The 23,130-nt window shown below is 36.8% G+C and overlaps 1 protein-coding gene across 1 annotated transcript in view; it reads left to right on the top strand.

The window, feature by feature from the left end:
* CNTNAP2 (contactin associated protein 2) overlaps positions 1 to 23,130 on the top strand; it is a 1,944,007-nt gene that overhangs the window by 853,552 nt on the left and 1,067,325 nt on the right. The window contains exons 5-6 of the mRNA XM_032304549.1: positions 14,782 to 14,985; positions 19,799 to 19,983. Coding sequence (XP_032160440.1) covers positions 14,782 to 14,985; positions 19,799 to 19,983 — 389 coding nt within the window. The remainder of the gene's footprint in view (positions 1 to 14,781; positions 14,986 to 19,798; positions 19,984 to 23,130) is intronic.

Raw genomic sequence — 23,130 nt, 5'->3', positions numbered from 1 at the left:
TAGGTAATTTTGTTCCCATATTCTAGAATGACAATAATTCAGTTTTTTAATTATGTTAAACATTAAACATTATCAAGGCAATAAGAATATAAATTAATCATCAATCTGTCATTATAAATTTTTTGTTAGATTCCACTTCTGGAAGCTTCCATATACACAACATTGTTTTCTTTGTAAAAATTAACAATATGGGCAATGATATGTAGTATTTATAATGTAACAGTTTTTAATCTACAAATGTTGACACTATGTAGATACATTTTAACTGGTTATTCAAGGTAGTCACCCATGAACATGTTTTAATGTCTGTGGATTTTATGTTTTTAGATTATCTTTAGGGGGCACCTGGGTGGCTCAGTGGATTAAAGCCTCTACCTTCAGCTCAGGTCATGATCCCAGGGTCCTGGGATCGAGCCCCACATTGGGCTCTCTGCTCAGTGGGGAGCCTGCTTCCTTTCCTCTCCTCTGCCTGCCTCTCTGCCTACTTGTGGTCTCTGTCAAATAAATAAAATCTTAAAAAAAAAAAAAGATTATCTTTGGGAATGTCTAAATGTTAATGTATTAAAATAATTAGGGAATGTGAATATGCTCTAAAATTAAGAATTCTGCCATTCTAAAATCTGATTTAAAGTCAGAATTGAAAATTTGTGAATAGCCCTTTGTAAACTTGTTGCCTAGAATAAGAGATGTTTAAATTTGGAGTGGAAGGGAATCTGAGAGATTATCTGTACCTCTTTACTGTATAGGCCCAGAGAGTGAGTTGACTTCCCTGAGTGTTAGGTCTGAGGTCTCTGGGTTGAGGTCCAGCACTCTTCTGAAACCAGAGAAGATGGTCATAATGCTGTTGATACAACTGTATCTTGGGTCATAAAAAGACTGGTATTTCTTGAATTTTCTAATAAGTTTCCTACCTCAGCATGGCATTTATCCTCCCTGAATGAAGGTATGTGCTTTGCTTCTAGGTCTGCATTAAGAGAAACTCAATCATTGACATTTTAAGACTCAACTGCCCTACTATAAATAGCACTTTTAACAGTGTTATGTCTGTCATGCCTTGGGAAGTGCATAAATTGTTAGGGTTGACCTAAACTGTAAAAAATGTCAAACGCAGAAAGTTTGAAGTAGGATGTGTAGGCACTGTATCAAAATGTGTCTTGTTTCCAAATTCAGTTATTTTCTTAATAACACCCCTCCCCCCAAGAAAAACTGTTCTAAAATTAATGTGAATTGGTGACATTTGTCTGCTCTCTTATTTTCTGAATTCAAAATGATTCCCTTCTTACAGTTACAAAATTCTTCTATTTTATCGGTAAATTTCTAACATTTTCAGTAGCTCAAACTTTTATTCAAAAGAAAATGCCAGATCTCTTGAAGAGAAACCCTTGATTTATGTTAGGAAGAGAAATTTGAAATATAAATTATACAAAAGAATATCTAAAATTCTTAAAATATAAGAAGTCAGCTTCAGGTTTATTTATAGCCTTAAAGTAATTTAGGGTTTACTGGGTAGATGGACTAATACTCCCATTCTTTTTTTTTTTTTTAAAGATTTTATTTATTTATTTGATGAACAGAGGTCACAAGCAGGCAGAGAGGCAGGCAGAGAGAGGAAGGGAAGCAGGCTCCCTGCCGAGCAGAGAGCCCGATGCGGGGCTCGATCCCAGGACCCTGAGATCATGACCTGAGCCGAAGGAGAGGCCTAACCCACTGAGCCACCCAGGTGCCTCAATATTCCCATTCTAATAGACTCAGTAAAAATTGTATTTTTAGGCTGTAAATGTCAAGAAGATTGTTTCCTATAAGGTCAGAAAAAACAGGCAATATTCAGACGGCTGTATGAAAAAGACATTTCTGGGCCTTATTTCATAGGGAATGTAAATGGGACTGTGGTTTGGATTCTGTGATTTCCGGGAATCTGAGATTCTACACTGTGTAGGGGAGGCCTGTGGCTGGCCTAAGAATTAAACTGACATAAAAAATAATAATAAAGAAACTGTTGTAAGGCATATTAATAGGAGAAAAACATGCAAACTTTAATATTTTTATGTGTACATGAGAGTCTTCAGAAGAAAAATAAAGACCTAGAGAAACCATTAGGCCCCAAAAAATTTAAACAAAGAATAATAAATTATAGGGATGTGACAAGACAAAGGTGCTTGAGCTAGGGAAAATTAAGGGGCAATAAATAGGAAGTTTTGGGGGGGACTAATGGAAAATAAGGCTTATTTACTAGTTTATATAAGACCTCATATTCATTTTGGTGTCAGCTACCAGTCTCTGGTAGTAAGAACGTTCCTGTTTCTTTCCCACGCAGAGGAGGCATCTTTTTCACGGGAAATTTTATGACCTGTGTTTAGGATGAAAGAGTGGAGGGGCCAAGAATCCTTCCTGCATCTTCCTGTTTCTCAGGTGCCTTCAGCTCAAAGTAATTAGTAGGCTGAAGTGACATATTTTGGGATGTCCTGTTCCGAACCCCTTTAACATCAGTATACTACTAACACAGGAATTACTGTTCTGTTAAGTACTTAGTGAATTATAATAATTAGATATGGAAAGCACAGAGCTTAGGTGCAGCAAGCATGTGAAAAATGGAGAGATTTACCTTTGTGTGTTCTCTGTAAGTCACTTGTGCTAAATGCATGTTCACACAGTGGGAACGGAAAAAAAAGAGTATATTTGTCAGATCATAACATTCAGCACTGCACTAATCTGTGAAGAGATTTGCAGTTTGCTGATCATTTTCTTCAAGGATAATTTAAATATTTATTATGTTTTCACTTTTATGGATGCGGTATTTTTAAAAATTTAACTGTATTTTTTTCAGTGTTCCAGAATTCATTGCGCACCACACCCAGTGCTCCATGTAATACGTGCCCTCCTTAATACCCACCACCAGTCTCACCCATCCTCCCCACCCCCTCTCTTCAAAAACCCTCAGTTTGTTTCTGAGTCCACAGTTCCCCTGTTTCATCTCCCCTTCTGATTCCCCCGCTTCACTTTTCCTTTCCTTCTCCTAATGTCCTCCGTGTTATTCCTTATGCTCCACAAGTAAGTGAAACCATATGATAATTGACTCTGCTTGACTTATTTCACTCAGCATAATTTCCTCCAGTCCCATCCATGTTGATACAAAAGTTGGGTATTCATCCTTTCTGATGGCTGAGTAATATTCCATAGTATATATGGACCACATTTTCTTTATTCTTTCTTCTTTAGAAGGACATCTTGACTCTTTCCACAGTTTGGCAACTGTGGTCATTGCTACATGAACATTAGGGTACAGATGGCCCTTCTTTTCACTACATCTGTACTACTACCCAGTAGTGCAATTGCAGGGTCATAGGGTAGCTCTATTTTTAATTTCTTAAGGAATCTCCACAGTTTTCCAAAGTGGCTGCACCAACTTGCATTCCCACCAACAGTGTATGAGGGTTCCCCTTTCTTCATATCTTCTCCAACACGTGCTGTTTACTGTCTTGTTGATTTTGGCCATTCTGACTGGTGTACGGTGGTTTCTCTGTGTAGTTTTGATTTGAATTTCCCTGATGGCTAATGATGATGAACATTTTTTCATGTGCCTGTTAGCCATTTGTATGTCTTCTTTGGAGAAGTGTCTGTTCATGTTTTCTACCCATTTTTTGACATGATTATCTCCTTTGTGTGTGTTGAGTTTGAGGAGTTCTTTATAGATCTTAGATATCAGCCCTTTGTCTTAGTGTCATTTGCGAATATTTTCTCACATTCTGTGGGTTGCCTCTTTGTTTTGTTGACTGTTTCCTTTGCTGTGCAGAAGCTTTTGATCTTTATGAAGTTCCAAAAGTTCATTTTTGCTTTTGTTTCCTTTGTCTTTGGAAACGCGTCTTCAAAGAAGTTGCTGTGGCCAATGTCAAAGACGTTACTGCCTATGTTCTCCTCTAGGATTTAGATAGATTTCCTGCCTCACATTGAGGTCTTGTATCCATTTAGAGTTTATCTTTGTGTGTGGTATAAGAGAATGATCAAGTTTCATTCTTCTTTACATAGCTGTCCAGTTTTCCCAGCACCATCTACTGAAGAGACCTCATAGACATGACAGCAGCAACTCTGCATATCTGTGAGGTCTCTCTGGTCCAATGTGTCATTCAGTGCTCTTGGTTCTTTATGATTTTCTGCTTGGATGACCTGTCTATTACTGAGTGACATGTTAAGATCCCCTACTATTAATATATTCATATCAGTGTGAGTCTTTATCTTGATTAACAGTTGGCTTATGTAGTTGGCTGTTCCTATGTTGGGGGCATAAATATTTACAAATGGTATTTTAAAATGGCTCTTTATTTTTCTATTTAAAGGAATGAATGTAGTGTAAATACAGTCAGTTGTCCTTATCCACAGTAGTTGTATCTTATACATTTAGTGGCCATGAAGGCCAAATTAGGAAATAGTGAACCATTGCTCCCAGGAGAAATGCAGTTTGGGTTCCTATGAGCCTCTGGTCACTACATTTTTACAACCAATCAATACATAATCTTGCTTTATTTGTGCTTATATTTGAAGGTATCTCTTGTAGTATATCTTGTAGATTCATTAACATTGAACTCACAGTCAACAGCACTACATCTCAAGCCTGAGCACAGTTTATTGAACACATGCATTTTCTTCGTAAGGCACATCATGACTTCCTCACAGCCTGGAAGCACTGCACAAAACATCCTGGGAGAGAGACAATTTAGAAAGCTGAATCATCCCCAGAACAACAAAATGCAAAACACATAGCACTAGTTTGTGAAAGGGACACGTTTTTTGTTTGTTCGTTTTGTTTTTTGGTATGAAAACTGAAACAAGAACCTAGAGCATGGTCTTACTTGACGTGAGCTGGTAATGTGAGCATCAGGTGACTCAATTTTTTGGCCCCTCTTCACATGTCCATGAGTGGGGATGCACCTCAATTTTAGTGAGTAGGAAATATGCACATACAGCATCTGCCAGCAATGAAGGGTCAGCAGAACTTGTTAATTGGTAATACTTGAAAAAATGTAAAGTTTTCTTTCCAAAATCTCAATGAATGAAGCTCAGGATAATGGTGTTTTTTTTTTTGTTGTTGTTGTTGTTGTTTTCTTCTGTTTTTCCTCCCTTCTTTTCTTTCTCCCTCCCTTTCTCCCTTCCTTCCTTTTTATGTTTAGTACGATAGTGTAGAGCGGTATATCTTTGTATCATATGATAACCATTAAAATGGTTTTTTTTTTTTAACCATTCACTCTCTCTTTGTTTACCACTAGCCTACTAGTTTTCTAAAGAATTTGCCTTTTAAGCAATAAAATTCCTTGTTGATACATACTGCAGTAATTTACAGATAAATTATATCATGGAAAATGAAATTTGCAGAGTGATTATGATCCATTTAGTCTTCTATTTTGATAATAGTCAAGTTTAAAGAGAAGTGCAGCCAAATAAAAAATATTTGTGAGGCATGAGCTAGCAGCTTCTGCTTACCATGACCTGAAATCAGCTGTTCAGCATTTAGAAACAGAGAGCTTTATTAAAGTGTTAGATTTCTGACCTTTCTGGAAAGCGGAGCACTTGGCTACCGGCAGAGTGGCGGCATAGCTTCGGTTTGCTTCGGGTGGAGGGAGATCCTCTCTCACATGATGTATCCAAACCTCCCTTGTTTCTCAGCCATCAAGACCAAATTTCAAAGCCATTAATTAAGCATCTTTTCCTTGTTGTTGTTGTTTATTAAATCAGGGACATATTTTGTTTGTTATACTCCTATCTCTATCCAAAGTGAAACAGTGAAAGATGAGTGGATTTTATATCACGCCGGCCACACCAGTTGGCGTGGACTCCTTGTCCCCTCTGAGCACTGAAGTTATGACTTCTCATTTCAGGTGCTTCCTTTTTTTTTTTCCCCAGCACTGTCATGGCTGGTTTTCTGCACAAGTGGTACGAGCATTGCTCCTTTCTGGAAGTGAATTAATTCGGCTTGCTCGCAAGGACTCAGTAGGCATGCGGGTGTCATGAAGTAATGGACGGCACCCAAATTCACGGTGAATCAGATTCCCTCCAGTGCCCCAGTCACTGAGGTGTGCTGGTGACCGGGCCACAGGGTACTGTTCAGTGTTTTCCCGGACAGGCCCCAGCTGCTCCAGTGCAGAGGAGAGAACACATTATGTCACAACATGTGTATATTCTGGGCTCTATTAATCTATTTTATGGTTGATGTAAAAGATTCACCCAAAGGTATGAGAAATCAAACCAGAAGTAAAGCAAAGCTGTAGCGTTCTACATCTTATGCATAAACTCAAAACATACTAAGCATATGACCCGTCTCTTGCAAGGGAGTGCAAATCATTTGGACCGACTCATTTGCCTTTTGGGGAAGTATAGAAAGTAAGTAAATAAAAATGACCACCTTTATTAGTCACTTATTGCCAGGTGTCCAGGGAACTTTGTAGAGGCTGTTGGAGAAGTGTATACTGTTTGGAAAAATACTGATTTTACATTTGGAGAATAATGTTATTTTTTTAAGGTTTGGATTTTAATGAGAGTATTAAATGTGGGATAGCTAAAGAATTGATACAGCTCTCAGATTCTTTCTAAAAATTAAGATTGTGCAGATAATTGAATTTAAATATTCATATTTCAAAGAGGAATTTTTGAGATTTTGTTTTTGTTTTTAAAGTAGTTTCAATTCCACTAAAAATCTTGTTGCTTCCACATGGATTTTGTCATACCATTGGAGAAAACCCAGCCTATAAATATTTATCTGAAAATCTTTAAACGTTAAGGAAGTCTTAACCATTTGAAAATTATGGTAGTAACAGTGCATCATCAAAAAGCTTTGCATTCGTTAATGACAATTACCTTCTGAATGATGGCTGGGTCGAAACTTTGCCGACACCATGACACCATCAGCTTCTCCAGGGAAAGGTCCTTGCTATCTTCTATCCTTCCCACTCTCTGATATCAGCACAGGACGTACCTTTCCAAGATGCAAATCTGAACATGCACCTTCCCCTAAAGATGCCGTTGTTACTCACAAAGACTCCTGACTTCTACATGGAGTGTTAGGTCCTTCACGTGCCAATTTTAAACCTGCCCATGATACATGACCCTTATACATTAAAGTCACACAGGACTACTGAGCTCTATACAACAGTCAAATACACTCTCCCCCAACTGTCTGGATTCCTTATTCCATCTTACATCTGTTTTGCCTGGAGAGTTCACCTATTAGCTTTTCTTAAAACTTCATCCCTTTACTTCAGTGGTCCCACATTCCTGGCACAATGCTAAGGTCCCACATTCCTGGCACAATGCTAAGGTCCCACATTCATTGTAGACCTTATTTCAGAAGATGCTAGTTGATAGCAGACATTTGGTAATGGTTTCTAAATGTATGTCAAGGTACATTTGCATATCTAGCCAACATTTCTAATTTTTTTTTTCTTGCTCAGCCAAAAGTTTGATTTTTCCTCTCTCTCTCTCTCTCTCTCTCTCTTTAAAGATACAGTAAGGGAATTTTCTGCCGAGCATGTTTTAGAATATAGTGTATCTGAAGTATAGGAAGGCCAGTGGGTATGTTTTAAAATACAATATATGGATCTAAAATTTGAGATATTATAGGGCTGACATATCAGGAAGCAACTGCCCTTAAAAAGAGAGTTTATTACAGTTCCTAAGAGGAATGCCATACAGGCAGGGAGTGGGGGAAAACAAGCCTAAGCACCAAGTCAGTCAGGAGGCAAGGGCCTTCCTGTGGCTTCTGCCGGAAGGAATAGGTGAGGCAGGGCGGCAGGCTCTGGGGCACCAGGACTGTCCCAGGTTGTTTGTTACTTAACCCTGAGGTGATTCGGACGGATGGATAGTGGCCTTGAGAGTGAGAGCCTGATGGAGGAGATTGCCGGGCTGGGTCCTGGGCTCTGTGGTTGATTTGTATTTGAAGAGTGCGCTTTTAGGAACTGGCTGACTCTGGAAGGGGCAAAGCCCTAGATGTGAAAGCCCGGAGACAAGCAATGGCAGACAAACTTAATACAGAGGGAAAGTGGAAGCATGCTATGGCAGCTTCAAGAAATGGTCAAGGATAATTTATCTTTTCCTCAGTGTTAAATGAATTACCATGAAAGCAGTGCCTCAGAACAGGTCCCTAAATCAAATTGCTCTCCTTTAGCTTATGTAGTAGTGAAATTTGGCCCCAACACTGACAACAGTGTTTTAAATGGAACTAGAAACAGAATTAAGTGTAAATGAATAATGATAAAATATCTGGAATAAATGTTAAGAGTTATAAAATACAGTTGGGGGGTTTATTGATGTCTGGTTCCTTTTTTCATCTGTGGAATATTTACTAAGAATTTATTATTCTAGGTAGTGTTCTCCTGAGCAGAAAAATAGATTGTGTATGGTCAAAAACTGTAAACAGTAAACAGCAATATTATCAGTAAACAGCAATATTATCACAGAGTAGGCAAGTCTAATTTGTTTGACTTTTCGATTTACAAAAAATAAAAATAGCTTCCACATGGATTTCCTACAAATAGATTTTATGCTAATTTTTAGAAATCGCTTATTATCTCTGCATTATCAGATATATTAGAGTTATAACACAGCTCAAAATTATATCAGTCTGATTTTCTGATGTCCTATGTGGTATGTTTGTGGGGTTATGAGTGAGAATGACCATTTTGGGTGAAGCAGGGAGAGCCTCAGTTTTGGTGTTTTTTGTTTTTTTGTCTTTTGATGTTGAATAATATAATTTAAGAAAATTACTGATATTTCCTGGAGTCTTATTCATGTGGGCCCACCTTGTGATTAGTGAATCATGACTCATCACACATTATAGTTTCTCATGAAATAATCCAATAATAAAAAATACAGAGAGCAAGTCCATCTTGCTCCTTTATAAAATATTATAAAATATCAATATATATATCTCAAGTAGTATTAAATTTGTTAAAAAGAAAGTGTTTTCAATTTATTCAGTTAAAAGAAAAATATACATACATTTTGCATTTAAATTTGTAGTAGAGTTAGATGTTTTAGTCTCTGACTTATAAAGAAAGAACTCCACTGTGGGTATAATAAAAGGATTTGGTGTTTTAAGCTATTTATTCACATAAGAGGCCCACAGTTGTAATATTTATATAAATACATGCCACTAAATCATTCATGAGTCTGTACTCTTAGAGAGTAAACTGCATTGTACCAGGTACGGTTTGGAAGGAAAATAAAAATGTGGAGTTCTCTTTTTACCTTGTCTCAAACACCAATTACATTTAGATCAGTTTCAGAAGTATTTATTGTGCCAGAAATACAAAGTAGAACAATCCAAAATCTGTACCTTAGGAAAGTGTAAAATCCACAGAGGAAATGAGACCCATCAAGAGATCATTTTAACATAAGATGAGAAGTGATAGGATAAAAGTATGCAAGGGTGCCATGGGATGGTCGGCAAGGGCTATTTCATACAAAGAAAGCTTTTCTAGTAGGGGAGAATTATCTGAAACTTGGAGGATACCTAAACTTAAACTAGATTATACACACACGCACCCACAGACACACACGTGTGGATGCACACACAGACACACACACAAACACACACGCGCGCGCACACACACACACACACACACACACACATACACAGCTGTTTGTTGAAAGAAGAGAGCACAGCACGAGGGAAGGTACTAGATTGTGAGCAAGGGATCCAGTCAGTTTACCACAGTTAGCACATAAAGAGAAAAATGGCAGTAAAATGTGAGCTGTGGAAGAAGGCAGGGTTTTGCAGACTATGCTGAAGAGTTTTTTGGCGACAGAGTTTATTTCAGAGAGATATTTTTAGCATCTTTGTGGAGGATAGATTTAATTTAAATTATGCTGGAGGATGGGAATTGTCCACGAGTGGTGTTAGTAGATACTGTGTGAGGTGATGGTAGCCTGGTGGTCGTGCATATAAAGTAAGCCATCTGTTTGGAAACTGTAGACGTGCTCTATTTTACAGGGCTTGGAACTGAGTGGATGTGGGCACGTGAGGCAGGGAGATGCATCAGAAAGCCTCAGATCTCTGTCCTGAGTGGATAGTTGATACGAGAGCAGGGGCATGGACCCAGAGAAGGAATTACATGTTGGACAGAAAGAGTTAGATTTTCATGTGGACGCTCCATGTGGATTTTCTAGGAAGTTAGATACTGGAATCCGGTTTGATGGAAAAATAACACCAGACGCCATGATGATATTTTGTCATTCCACCATGAGTGGAATACCCAAGTATCTCAGGGCAAAGCAGCACATTTTAAGGAGAAATAATGCACAGACTGTGAGATGCTGCCCTTCATGAAGGAGCCTTGAAGATCTTTGTTTTAGTTTTATATTTTCCCAGAATAGAAGTGACTTTTCACAGTGTATATCTAGATAATTTTTTTGAAGGATTTGGACAAAGCTCATTTGCTGCTATTACTCTAAATTAGCTGTTATTGACATTCCGGGATCTATTTTAACTATTTATTTAGGTTTAAACCACAGATACATTGAAAGAAAAGGCAGTGAGTTAGAAGAAAGAAATTAATCAGATCAAAGCAGTACGCAGATGAGATGAGATACATCATGTTCCTCCAGAGTTAATGTCTGTTGGTTGAATAATGCTGAGTCAATTAATAATAAGGGAGTGAATTCCAACCCCCAACCACAAAAAGTAGCCTAATATTGCCATTCTTTTTCTCTAACAGTTGAAACCTTGGATATATAATTAATTATAGCACCAAGAAGGATCAGAATGATTCCTGAAATTTCTTGCAATCTAGTGATTCTTATTTCTAATGAAAAAGTATAAAACAATAGTGCCTATAATATTGTAATCCAATTTATTGAAATAGGAATGATGACATATAATGATCTAACAACATATACTGAGTGAGTATCAGCTGTTTCTGAGGCACTAGGTACTGGGCATCGGGGTGGAGGAACAGAAAGTCTCTGATGCACACATTTTCAAAGGAGGAGAGCATATATCTTGCTGTAAATGTATAAGCACATGAATGTATTAGGTAGGGAAAATGCTGTCAAGAATAGAAGTGAATGGAAAGAGAGTAAAGATGGCAGGCATGCTGTTTTGTAAAGAATGGTCAATATATTAAAAATACTGGCCTCTGACTTAGAAAAAATAGATTTGCATTTATGCAACATTTGCAAAACTAAGAAAATTCCACTTTTCATGTATTTTTAAACTTTACTTCCAGAGCAGAGTGGGAGGGAGAGAGAAAGGGGGAGAGAATCTCATGCCAGTTCAGGCCAAGCATGGAGCCCCAGGCGGGGCTAAATCTCAGGACCCTGAGATCATGACCCAAGCCAAAACCAAGAGTCAGATGCTTAACTGACTGAGCCACCCAGGCGCCCCTACATTTTTCATATTTTCAATAAGTAGGATAAATTACCATTTCAGATTATATATATTCTTACTTTATATAAGTGCCTTGGTGCCTGAAGGTCAGTAAAACATATTAATTAGCTAAAATATACAATTTCCCAACTAATATTTATAAATATTATATTACCCAAAACTCAAGCTTCTTATCAGTGAACATTTTGAACCATAACCAAGAAAATGACATTTTTGTTTTTGTGTTTCTGTTGCCCCCATACATACCCCCCCACACCCACATACACATGTACACACACATTTATGCATATATCTTTATATAGTAATGTATGGGTAATACCATACATTAAATAGGGAGGCAGGTGGATAAATAAACAAATGTGTTAACATCTAGAAAGCTGTGCACCAGCTTCCCTCCATATTGATCATATTGGTGATCTCCTGGGTTTGGGGTTCACTTTATACATTCTCTGTTTCAGTTTTATTTAATTTCCTTTCAATAGTAAATATATACTAAATTTGTAGTAAAAATATAGCAAAGGTATTGTTTTAAATATTAAAATCTTTAGATGGTGAACCTTCCTCTCCAAAATTTCTTCTGTAAAATCAGAAAATAAAGACTAACGTTGAAATTAAAAAGAAAAGCAAAAAGCCTTCTCTCCTTTGATGTTTTAATGAACTGGGCACATTACCAACTCTCTGAGTTATTGTTAGAAACAAAATTGTGGAAGCACTGTGATTTTGCATTCACACTTTGACTAGCCATTGTTGTTGCTAAGATTGCTTAAACAGTTCAACCATACATATTTAATCACTGCATAGAAAACTTAATTCTAGGGAATGATAAGCAATCAGGGTAATAGGGGAAAAAAGGTGGCTTGTCCCAAAATAAGCACAACATATTATTAGATGTCAAATGAAATTTAAATATATTCTTGTAGGAAATAGAATTAAATTCTGATAGATTTAACAATATCCCAGACTCTGTTTAAAGTTTATGGTATGTATTTCTATATGAATTTTATATCACAGATTATTTCTAGGAATTTTGTGATGTCAAAGACAACTGTGAGCTCACATTTGCAGGCTGATATTATGCAAGCTTTAATCCAGCCATCGAAGAGTAACTTTGATTTCATAATATAAGAGATCTGGCTTGCAGAACATTTTATCAATTTCTCAACTTGACCACTGACCACTTAACATTTGTAAGATGAGGTTTAGTCCGCACTAATAGCATTCCTTTATGCTTTTGCTAATATTCTAGGACTCTCTGAAGAAATAAACCATACCCATCCTTTCTCTTACTTTTTCCATTGCCCTATAAGTGAGGGAGAGAGACACCAACATTTGTACTACTCTGTACCTGGAACAGATTGTAGATTTTGATTTAGGGGAAGATACGGGCGGGGTGGATTCTTTCCTCTGCCCAAACTCAGGGAACGTTTACTTCCTAAGAGATGAATGGGGAATATTTTATGTCAATTAATATATATTGAAGGTGTATAAAACAATGATGTGTCTATTATTCAACTGTCACTGACATGAAATTGACTGCAAAATTACTTTCTGGAGTTCAGAATTTACTCCTTCCTCCTGATTTTTCGTTTATGAGCTTTTCAAGACAAAAAGTAATTTCTACCAACTGCTAGATTATAAATTCAACCTGGGATGTTATAATCAGATTCCATTTTTTTTCTCTCTTACCTCTCATCACAGATGATAAAAATACTGCAATTGGAGTTCAGCTGTGACAGTGTAGATGATTAAGCTAGAGTCTAATTGGCTTTGCAGTGTTAGCAGAAGCCTAAATTTAATGGTTGATCCCCCCATAGTAAAATAAACCGCTGTGATTTACAGTCTTAGAGAACAGAATTTTGTTGATTAAGAAGGTCTTTTTATGGACAGTAAAGAACTGACTATAAGAATGAAAACTTAAAGTGCAAAGTTATATTTCTCTTTCTGAACATTTTCGAATGCAACAATTCTCTTAATTAAATAAACATTAACTAAGAGCAGAACTCGTAATGGCAGGTACTACACAGAAAGAGTGGATGCAGCCGTGGGAGCTCTGCATGTCCATGAGGCTCCCGGAGGTGCCATGCCCTTATGACCTGGGTGCTGGGGAACATAGTATTCCCTATGGCAATGGAAGTAAACAGGGTCCAGAGAACTAGGACCTGAGAAGAGAAAATATTTCTCCAGCAGGCTTTAAACTTGCTGTAATTTTTTTTCCAGTGTCACTGTGAAATTCTTCAGCAAGACCTTGCTCCAAACCGAGAGAGGCAAGCTTCATTCAGGCTTAGAATTCTAAAGTAATTAGACCTATCCAGTTTGACGAGGTTTTCAATTATTTAAAATTAAAAACTAAAAGAAACAGATATTTAAAAATATTTTTAATGACAAAGGTCTAATTATGATAACTAGGTTTCCATTTGTACTCAAAATGAGCTCTGAATAATTACAGTTCATTTTTGAGTCATTCCATGGATTTGGAACTTACTAAACAGTAGTGCATAATAAGTAAGATTCGTGTTATTTCCCATTGCTGGTGGGAATAAGTAGCAGTTATGAAACTAATCCAGCAACCCCCTCCCCACCATCACCTGTTTTTGAGAGTGGTGACAATATTGTTAATATTTTTAAAAAGTTTATATAATTTCCTGTCTTCAATAAAATTATCTAAAATCAAATTAGACTTACTCTAGTCACAGTGTATTTGTTCTAACAATGTATATGGGTGAGGATGTCTTTGTTCAGTGTAGTCAAAACCATGGACAGCCTTTCCAAAGACAAGAGGCTAATAAGAAATTTGAGTCAGATATGAGGTCCAAGAGGAAATAGCAAGAAGGTTCTTGTAGTTCACTTAGCCGTAATGTACTTCCATAGTGTTTATTGAAATTGGAGTAGAATATTAAAACCATTAGAAAAATGAGTATACCATCAAACCCAGCATTCCGGATCTTTCGTGTTTTTGTCAAAAAAAAAAAAATTGTGAGCAAAATGTATATTTAGAAATCATGAGTAATTAGCCCCATTTAAGAAGGAAAATATTAAAATCTTGTCGATTATCAAGGATTAAAAGTTTTACTTCTTTCAAGTAAACTCTAGACTCCCAAGTTAAAATTCGAAGCATATAAGTAGTTAATGGAATTTATGTTGTTAGCATTATAATTAAAGTAAGATTTGATACTAATGAAGTTTTCTTTGATCATTTTTTATGACTATTTCCGTAAAATTTATTTCAGAACACACAATTAAATCAAAAGAAGAACCAGAACAAGAACAAGAACACAGGACTCCAGATTTTTCAGGAAAAACTACTTCTTTATCATTTATCCTGTGCAGACACCCATTGGAAGTGGGTATATTTCACACTGAGTGCTGACATATAAGAACTAAAATAAAATGTTATTCGTTTCTTCTTTTAGGGGCCGATGTTATCAACTTTGATGGCCACGTTGTGTTGCCATATAGATTCAGAAACAAGAAGATGAAGACCCTGAAAGATGTCATTGCTTTGACATTTAAAACCTCTGAAAGTGAAGGGGTGATCTTGCATGGGGAAGGACAGCAAGGGGATTACATTACCCTGGAACTGAAAAAAGCCAAGCTGGTCTTCAGCTTAAACCTAGGTATGTTCTGACGTTGGGCACTATTTATTAATCTTCCCATTAGTAAAATGCTAATGTTCCTTAATCCTTAAAGTGTAACATTATAAAAAAACAGTTCTTGTTATCTTATAAATTCATCTTTAACCCACAGTGGTTTAATGCATTTTGATCCATATATACTTATTCATTAAAAAATAATGGTTATGTATTCATCCTAAGCAAGGTACTATACTAATATCTGAGACACTGGTGAACAAATAGAGAAGGTCCTTGAGTTCATGAAGTTTATGACCCGTGGAGGAGGTCAGACATTATATTATCCAGTATTATTTTTAAACAACTTAAAAGCGATGACTTCAAATAAGGATGGGTAGTTTGAAATCAAGTAAATAAGCTAAAATGATAAAGGACACTGCAGAGACAAGAAAGGTCCGCATTAGAATATGCATTGAGGAACATTCTCCCCGAGAAGACACACGAGCTGAGATCTCAGTTATGACTAGAACTGGCCGTGAGAATATTGAGAAGAGCAAGGAGCAGTCACTACAGACAAAGATCTGGCGTACTCAGGGAGTTAGGAAGAGGCTGCTGTGGGTAGATGAAGTGAGTCCGTGGGAAAGAAGACAAGATGTGTAAGTTGGGGATTGTCCCAGTCCTGTAAGATCCTGTACGGCATGGTAAAGGGTTTATTATTATTTAAGAAAGAGAACGAATTGCATGGAGCACGGGGTGTGGTGCAAAAATAATGAATACTGTTACGCTGGAAATAAAAAAAATAATAATAAATAAATAAAAAAAAATAAATTAAAAAAAAAAAAAAAAAGAAAGAGAAGCTGTTGGTAGGCTTTAAACTATATGGCATCACGATCTTATTTTTAAATGTGTGTTGAGATTCCTGTAAAAGAAAATGCTTGCATTTGCGTGAGAATCAAAGCCAGATTTCAGTATAAGGCAAGTGAGAGATGGCCCTGGTTTGCAGAGGTGGCTGTCAGTGGAGATGCAGGGAAGCAGGTCTAGTTGGGAGATGATTTTAGTGGTAAGTTCAGCATGATTTGTAATGAGAAAGAAAGAGAATAAGTAAAGGATAATTCCTGGATACCTAAGGGACTTAACTGCCATTTTCAGAAGTAGAGGTGACTCTCTATTTTCTCTACAGAGCTTCTTCTAATAAAAGATTATTAGTTTCCTCTAATAGAGGAGGTCTGAAATGGACATGGTGCATTTTAGTTGCTTATTAGACATCAGTGTTGAGATTTCTATTAGGGAGTTGCGTGTATGAATGAGATTGAGAGGAGGTGTTACCTGGAGACCGAGGGGAGTGAGCAGGAGGAAATTAGAGCATGTGGTATCAGAGACCAGGGAAGAAAAGAGGTGGCTGTTGTGTTGAATTCACCTAAGATGGAGACAGACAGGTGAATATTGGCTTGGGCCCTGTAGAGGTTCCTGTTGATTTTTCTCTTAGTGTAATAGAAAGGACAGTGGTTTTATTGACTTAGGTTAAGAAAAGATGAGAAATGTGGAACTGAATTTTCAAACAAAATCTAACTAGAAATCAGAGAATCAGGAATCAGAGAAATAAAGTATTGGCTGGAGAATGAGTTGAACTTGAATGAGTTCCCATTTTGTTTTGGAATTTTTTGTTTTGTTTTGTTTTTAAGTGTCTTTAGGTCTCTTGCTTGGCTAAAAATGTCAGGATTTATGCAAGAAGTGTTTGGAGGGCATCACACTTTCCATAAATTTTTCTGTTGTAAAAAATAACAGAATTCTACAAAAATACTATGTCTGAAATATATTAATAGCTAAAGTTCACATGTTAAATTCATCCCAGTAGAAAGCCACAAAACTGAAAGTAAGAATACAAAAACAAGGGTGTCTCGGTGGCGTCTGCCTTTGGCTCAGGTCATAATCCCAGGGTCCTGGTATCAAGCCCTGCATCCAGCTTTTTTGCAGGAAGCTTGCTTCTCCCTCCCCCACTTCCCCGGTTTGAGTTCCCTCTCTCACTGTCTTTCTATGTCAAATAAATAAACAAAATCTTAAAAGAAAAAAAAAAAAGAACGCAAAACCAGATCCTGCCTTTTTGACTCACTAATCAGTCTGAGTGGTCCAGACATTCCTGAATATGGCTTGTGTTCTATGTATTAAATTTTATTACTTTGAAAATTGGTATTATCCTCAAAAGTGCAGTTTCCATTAGGTTTTTTTTGTTGTTGTTGTTGTTGGTAATACTTGATACAGTATCTGTAAATATTTACCCTTATTATAAAACTGTACCCATTTCAAATCTGATAGAAATTATAGTTTCTATAAGAAAAAAATGAAGAAAATCACACAGAAAGCTGGATCACTTAATTACACAAAAATATTGGATTCTTTACATTAAGATCATAATGAATGTGCAACTTGAAAAACGCAAATGTTAAATACGGAAATTTAATGTCATTCATGAGTAAAAATTTATACCACTCCCTAAGAATGTAAGCATAGGACATAAAAGGTAATTCATAGAAGAAAAATTGTTAGTATTCTGTGAACAACAGATGCTCAACTGCACTATCTATGAAATTAATGGACAATAAAATAATGACTAATTTTTGTTAAGTAAATCAATTTAAAAATCATATAAATATTGAGTATGTGACAAGATTCTTTGTACTGCTCTTTGCATCAGAAAATATTTTCAGGAAAACAATTTGACAGTGTCTTCAGATATCTAAAAATTGCCTGTATACTTTAGCCCAATAATCATAAAGAAATAATGAAAAATGGCTATCGGGTTTAAGTCCAAGGATATACTTGGCAATATTGATCACAGTGTCAAAAATTGAAAAAAAAAAAGCTAAGCATGTAGAAATATGTTGATAATGCATTTAAAATGTCTGTGAAAAATTTTAATTCTATCAAAAATACCATAAAACATTAAATTAAAACTGTAGTATAAAATATTATAAATAATATCTCAGTATTTTATATTGATTATATATACACACATAACTGTATATGTATATAATTAAATATATTTATAGGAAAAAAAATTGGAAAGAAATAGACCACACTATGTTTACTGGTGGAAATGAGTAATGAATGTTGTACCTATATTAATTCTTCATACAATTCTCTACTTACAATTAGTATAGGTATTCATATATTGCCTGGGGAAAAAATAGTCCTAAATCATTTTTGAAGGATACTTATTAGATGATAAGGAGAAATAGGAGGCTTGGGGAGTAGATATCAGAAAACAAAATGTAAGTACTTTTTAAAAATATGCATACAAAAAATATGCATACACACTGGGAGCAATTGAAATATATCTAAGGATGTTTACTTTCTCTCAAACCTTTCTCCTTTTTTTTAAAAGTGAAACACAGAGAGGAACATTTTAAAAGCCACCGTGCTTTCTATAGGTATGACATTATTGTTCTGAAACTAGTGCCTGAGCCTCTGACCTCCGAGAAAGGTCATTACCGTTTCACTGGAAAGCAGTTGACTTACAGAGTTTTATTGACTGATTGGAATTTATGACAGTCATGGAAATGCACTCACTCATATGTCCACTGTGCCTTTTAAAGTGCCATTACCTCAACATCAGGCATATCTAGCTGCTACTCTGTGTTCTAGTCATTTAAAGTAATTTAAAGTAGTAAAATAGAGTGTATACTTTCATTTAGACTTATTCCTACTTTTCTCTGTCCTTCTCTGCCCCACTGCCACATGTAAAGACAGTCATAATCACAGTCCCAGTCACAGGCACATTTGGTTCCACCACCAGAAGGAAAGAAAATCTGATCGAGAAAAGACATAGAAAATGTCAGGTATAGGCAGCCAGTAGTATCCTAAATGTGGGGAAAAAAACAATAGGAAATAATTCAGTGCCTTAATTGTGTGTTTCTCCTGTATCTGTGATACTGTTTATTCTGAAACCATGTTGTATTTTTATAGCAGTTAATTTTACTTGACCATGAAAAGCAATACTTGATTAGACAAAATAGAAGATAGTATAAAACATGTAAACAGTTTCCAGAGATGACCTGAGTAAACATTTTGGATTCTCACAACCTTTCACTCTCATTTATAGTCTTGTTGCCATGGAAATCTATTTCCAAAGCTAGATTAATGCTTCATACATATTTTTGCAAGTTTTTATTTTAAAATATAACTTGAGTTAATTTTCTATGCCGTTAAATATTACATTGTGATTAAAATTACTGCTTTTGGAGTCAGGGAAAACTGGAAAATGTCATGCTGTGTTTTCTTGACCAATAATAAGAATAATAGCAACAATAAAAGCCTGTTAACAGGTAACTTTTAGCTAATGTTTACTATATGCCAAGAAGTTGGTTAAGTTCTTTGCATGTACTCATTACTTTAATCATCATAGCAACCCTGTAAAGCTGGTACCCTGATTTTCTCCATTTCCTGCATGAGGCAGCGTAAGCTCACAGAAGCTGCCTGCTTGCCTGTGATTATAGGGCAAGCCAGTCGTGGAGTCAGCCTGAGAATCCAGCCCTGGGTTCCAGCACTGTGGGACACTGACTCTGTAAGGACCCTGTCAAACTTAGCACAATTCATGGCACAGTTAAAAAAAAAAAAAAAACCAACTAAAAAAAACCCTCATTCTCTATTTTTTTTAAAGGACATGTTTTCCATCTTTAATAGCTTTTATGTATTTTGAATATGAAACTATTGTTAGGTAGAGTTCCATGCTGGTTCCCCCACGCTCGCGTCAGTGGACAGGACTTGAGTGGCGCGCCAGCCCATGGCCCTGAGGGAAGCTGGCCGCTGCGCAGAGTCGCTGTGGTGTCACTGCCTCGTTTCTGTTCCTTCCATGGCTCAGGAAGCAACCAGCTCGGCCCCATCTACGGCCACACGTCCGTGACGACCGGGAGTCTTCTGGATGATCACCACTGGCACTCCGTGGTCATTGAGCGCCAGGGCCGGAGCATCAACCTCACCCTGGACAGGGGCGTGCAGCACTTCCGCACCAACGGAGAGTTCGACTACCTGGACCTGGACTACGAGGTGAGCTGCGGGACGCGCCTTGTCCTCCGTCTTGAGTGGTTGCCTCGGTCTCCTGCTGGGTCTTTCTGTCCTTGGCAGTCACATGCCTGCCTGCCCCATTTGTTTTATTCTCCAAAGAAAAATTGTCCTTCAGCTTGAAGACCTAATCTATTAACACTGTCATTTTATTCATTTCTAAGTTTGTAATTATGAGTCTTTGAAATATTTTAAAAATCTTGGTACCAAAGTAATCATTTAAAGGGAGCAGACCATTTATCATGTCAGCAGGGCAGTTTATTAAGTCCAGAATAAATGTAAGTTGTAATCTTTCCATTGGTAGTTGATGATGGTATAAATCATCTATTATTCTTGAGAATAGATAATATATTATAAATACAGCATTGCCTAATATTTGTTAGAAAATATTGACTAAGAAATCCTGAGTTCTGATTTATATTGTCATTTATGACTTCATGACTATAGATAGTTCTTTTGTGGGGTTCTATTTTCTCAGATATAATTATCATAGAAGAGGGACGCCTGGGTGGCTCAGTTGGTTAAGCGGCTGCCTTCGGCTCAGGTCATGATCCCGGGGTCCTGGGATCGAGTCCCACATCGGGCTCCTTGCTCGGCAGGGAGCCTGCTTCTCCCTCTGCCTCTGCCTGCCTCTCTGTCTGCCTGTGCTCGCTCGCGCTCTCTCCCTCTGTCTCTGAAAAATAAATAAAATCTTTAAAAAAAAAAATTTAATTATCATAGAAGAAATAAAGTAAAATATAGAATATTTTAAGAGGTTGTCCATAAATAAAAGCACATATTTTATCCTCCAAATGATCAAAGGTCAAAAAGTAATCATATTGGTCCCCTAAAAACTGTATATTCCTGTATTAAACAGATAGGCATTTCAGGTTTTTTAATAAATTATTTAGAGAGCAGTTCAAACTTAAAATACCCACCAAAAATGTTAATCAAATATAGAGATAAGAGTTCTTCAAGATGTTCATCACAGTGTTATATATTCCTAGAGAAAAGGGATAACACTAAATGAACAAAAAGAGCATAGCAGGAAAATAAATAGGATGAAATACTAGTTAGCGAGGGGTTTCTAAACTTTCTTACTTCATGGAACCCTCAATTTTTCCACAGCTGTTCTAGACCATTCTGTAATAGTTAGAGTCAGATACCTTAATAAATGTTTGTCTTAACCTCTTGGTAACTATTTAAAAATACAGATAAAATAAATGAAATATATATTTTATTTAGTTCTTAAAACAACAGTGATTACTTGCTGATGGGTTGAGTGTCCCTGACGGTACAACTCCTCAGATTTTGGAATCCGATTTGACTGCCATCTTCATCTTCTGTTCCACTTTTACTTTTATGTGACATGTTTTTATGAGAGAAATTATTAAAAAAAAACCCACACTAGGACAGAAAATTATTAAAAGCAGTGTAGCAGGTTGTTGGAATGGTGAACTAGCTCAGACTAGTGTTTCCCATAATGCCCAGAACGTATCAAATATTTTGCGTATCCTTTAAAAATAGAAAGTGTATGGTGGCTGTGACCCTATGAATTTCCTGTGCAAACTCAGTGTGCCTTGTCCTCAGTTTTGAAGTTGTTTGTATACATACACACGTATGTGTGTTAATCAGTATCTTACATGAATTTTTAAAAATGTGAAATAGGCTCACGATAAGGTAATTGAAAAAGTTAGGATTTACAACTATGTTTATTTTCTTTATATACTTAAATAATTTCTAAATTTTCTGTGAGGTGAATATATTATATATATTCCTAAATAGGAATTTAAAATAGATTATGCTATATAAACCCTGATATTGAGATCTTAACATTAAAATAAATTTAAGCTTATCAGAAAATAACTGTACCTCCCCAAAAATCTCCTTAAAGCATAATGATTGTTGCAAGGGAAAGGATATGAAAATCCTAGAAGTTTTATTTTTTTTCTAAATTAGTACATTTCTTGGCTTAGGTGGTTTATCTCCCACTGTATGAGAGAACTTAAAGATGAATTATTCGCCTCCCATTAATAAACTTTTGAAGTACCATAGGACAGATGAGGGATCCTGGAACATTAGCAATGGGCAAACACAATTCCAATTTTCAAAAAACAGAATTAAAAATTTGGGGTCATAGACTGTGTTGAGTTTGTGATGGAATTCATGAATATTCACGCACACACTCAGGGTCAGCAGTTTCATGGACACTTTGAAGCCCATGAATATACATACCACCTTTGAGAACCTGAGCTGTAGATGACAGCGCCTGAGACATTGTTAGAGGGAGACACTGGGAAGAAAGTCAGATTTACTGATAAAGAATCCTGAGTCCTTTGAGTTGAGTCAGTCCCTCCATGTTTTCACACACACCCCCTCACTCGTCCATGCAGTAACTAGACTCAGACCTCAAAGGAGGCTTGTTATGAATAACTGAAAACATTCCTGTAGCCCAGGACATTCCAAGGGTTTTAGGGGCTCCCAGGAACTGGGAACAAAGACCAAATATATTATACCACACTGTGATAGGGTATTCCCGTCATATGTAGACATATAAGTAATCTCAAGATTGTATACACTAATGAAAATATAGAGATGAGTTCCTAGTAGCTACTACTTGTGTAATGTGATCTGAAACTAGGTAATTTGTCTTTAACAATGGCTCTGTTGAACTGTCTGTGCTCGTGAGCTGGTATGAGCAGGGTTCAGCACACCATAGGGGTAAGTTAATACCTAGCACTATTCCTGGAAATGTACATCATGAAAGAGGCGGTAGAAAACAAGTTTGCTCCTTTGAATTAGCTCAGTGTGGGCATCTTTTGTGGAAGGTGGCTTAAGAGTTCACCTTATCACCTCCTGGAGCCCAATTATACTGCAAAGTGTGCCAAACGCCATGGGCAGGCAAGCTCCTAGCGGCATGGTACCCTGAGCAGGGTACAGAGGTAAACAGATACACATTTTTCTTCTCAGCCAAAGGGCAGAACCGCACACTGATGTTTGGCCTAGCTTCTCTCTTTTCTTCAGCTAAATTCCAGGATAGCCCCTGTGGATGTTATGCCATTGCCTTTGCAACACATTTCTGCTTGGGAGGTAGTAGAAGGAAATGCCCCTTGATAGTTGTAGAACTAGGCTAGGGTTTTAGCAAGAAACTAG

The sequence above is a fragment of the Mustela erminea genome, chromosome 11 (assembly GCF_009829155.1).
Source record: "Mustela erminea isolate mMusErm1 chromosome 11, mMusErm1.Pri, whole genome shotgun sequence".
Lineage (NCBI taxonomy): Eukaryota > Metazoa > Chordata > Mammalia > Carnivora > Mustelidae > Mustela > Mustela erminea.
The sequence above is the reverse complement of the archived record's forward strand: the minus strand, read 5'-3'. Positions and strand labels throughout refer to the sequence as shown.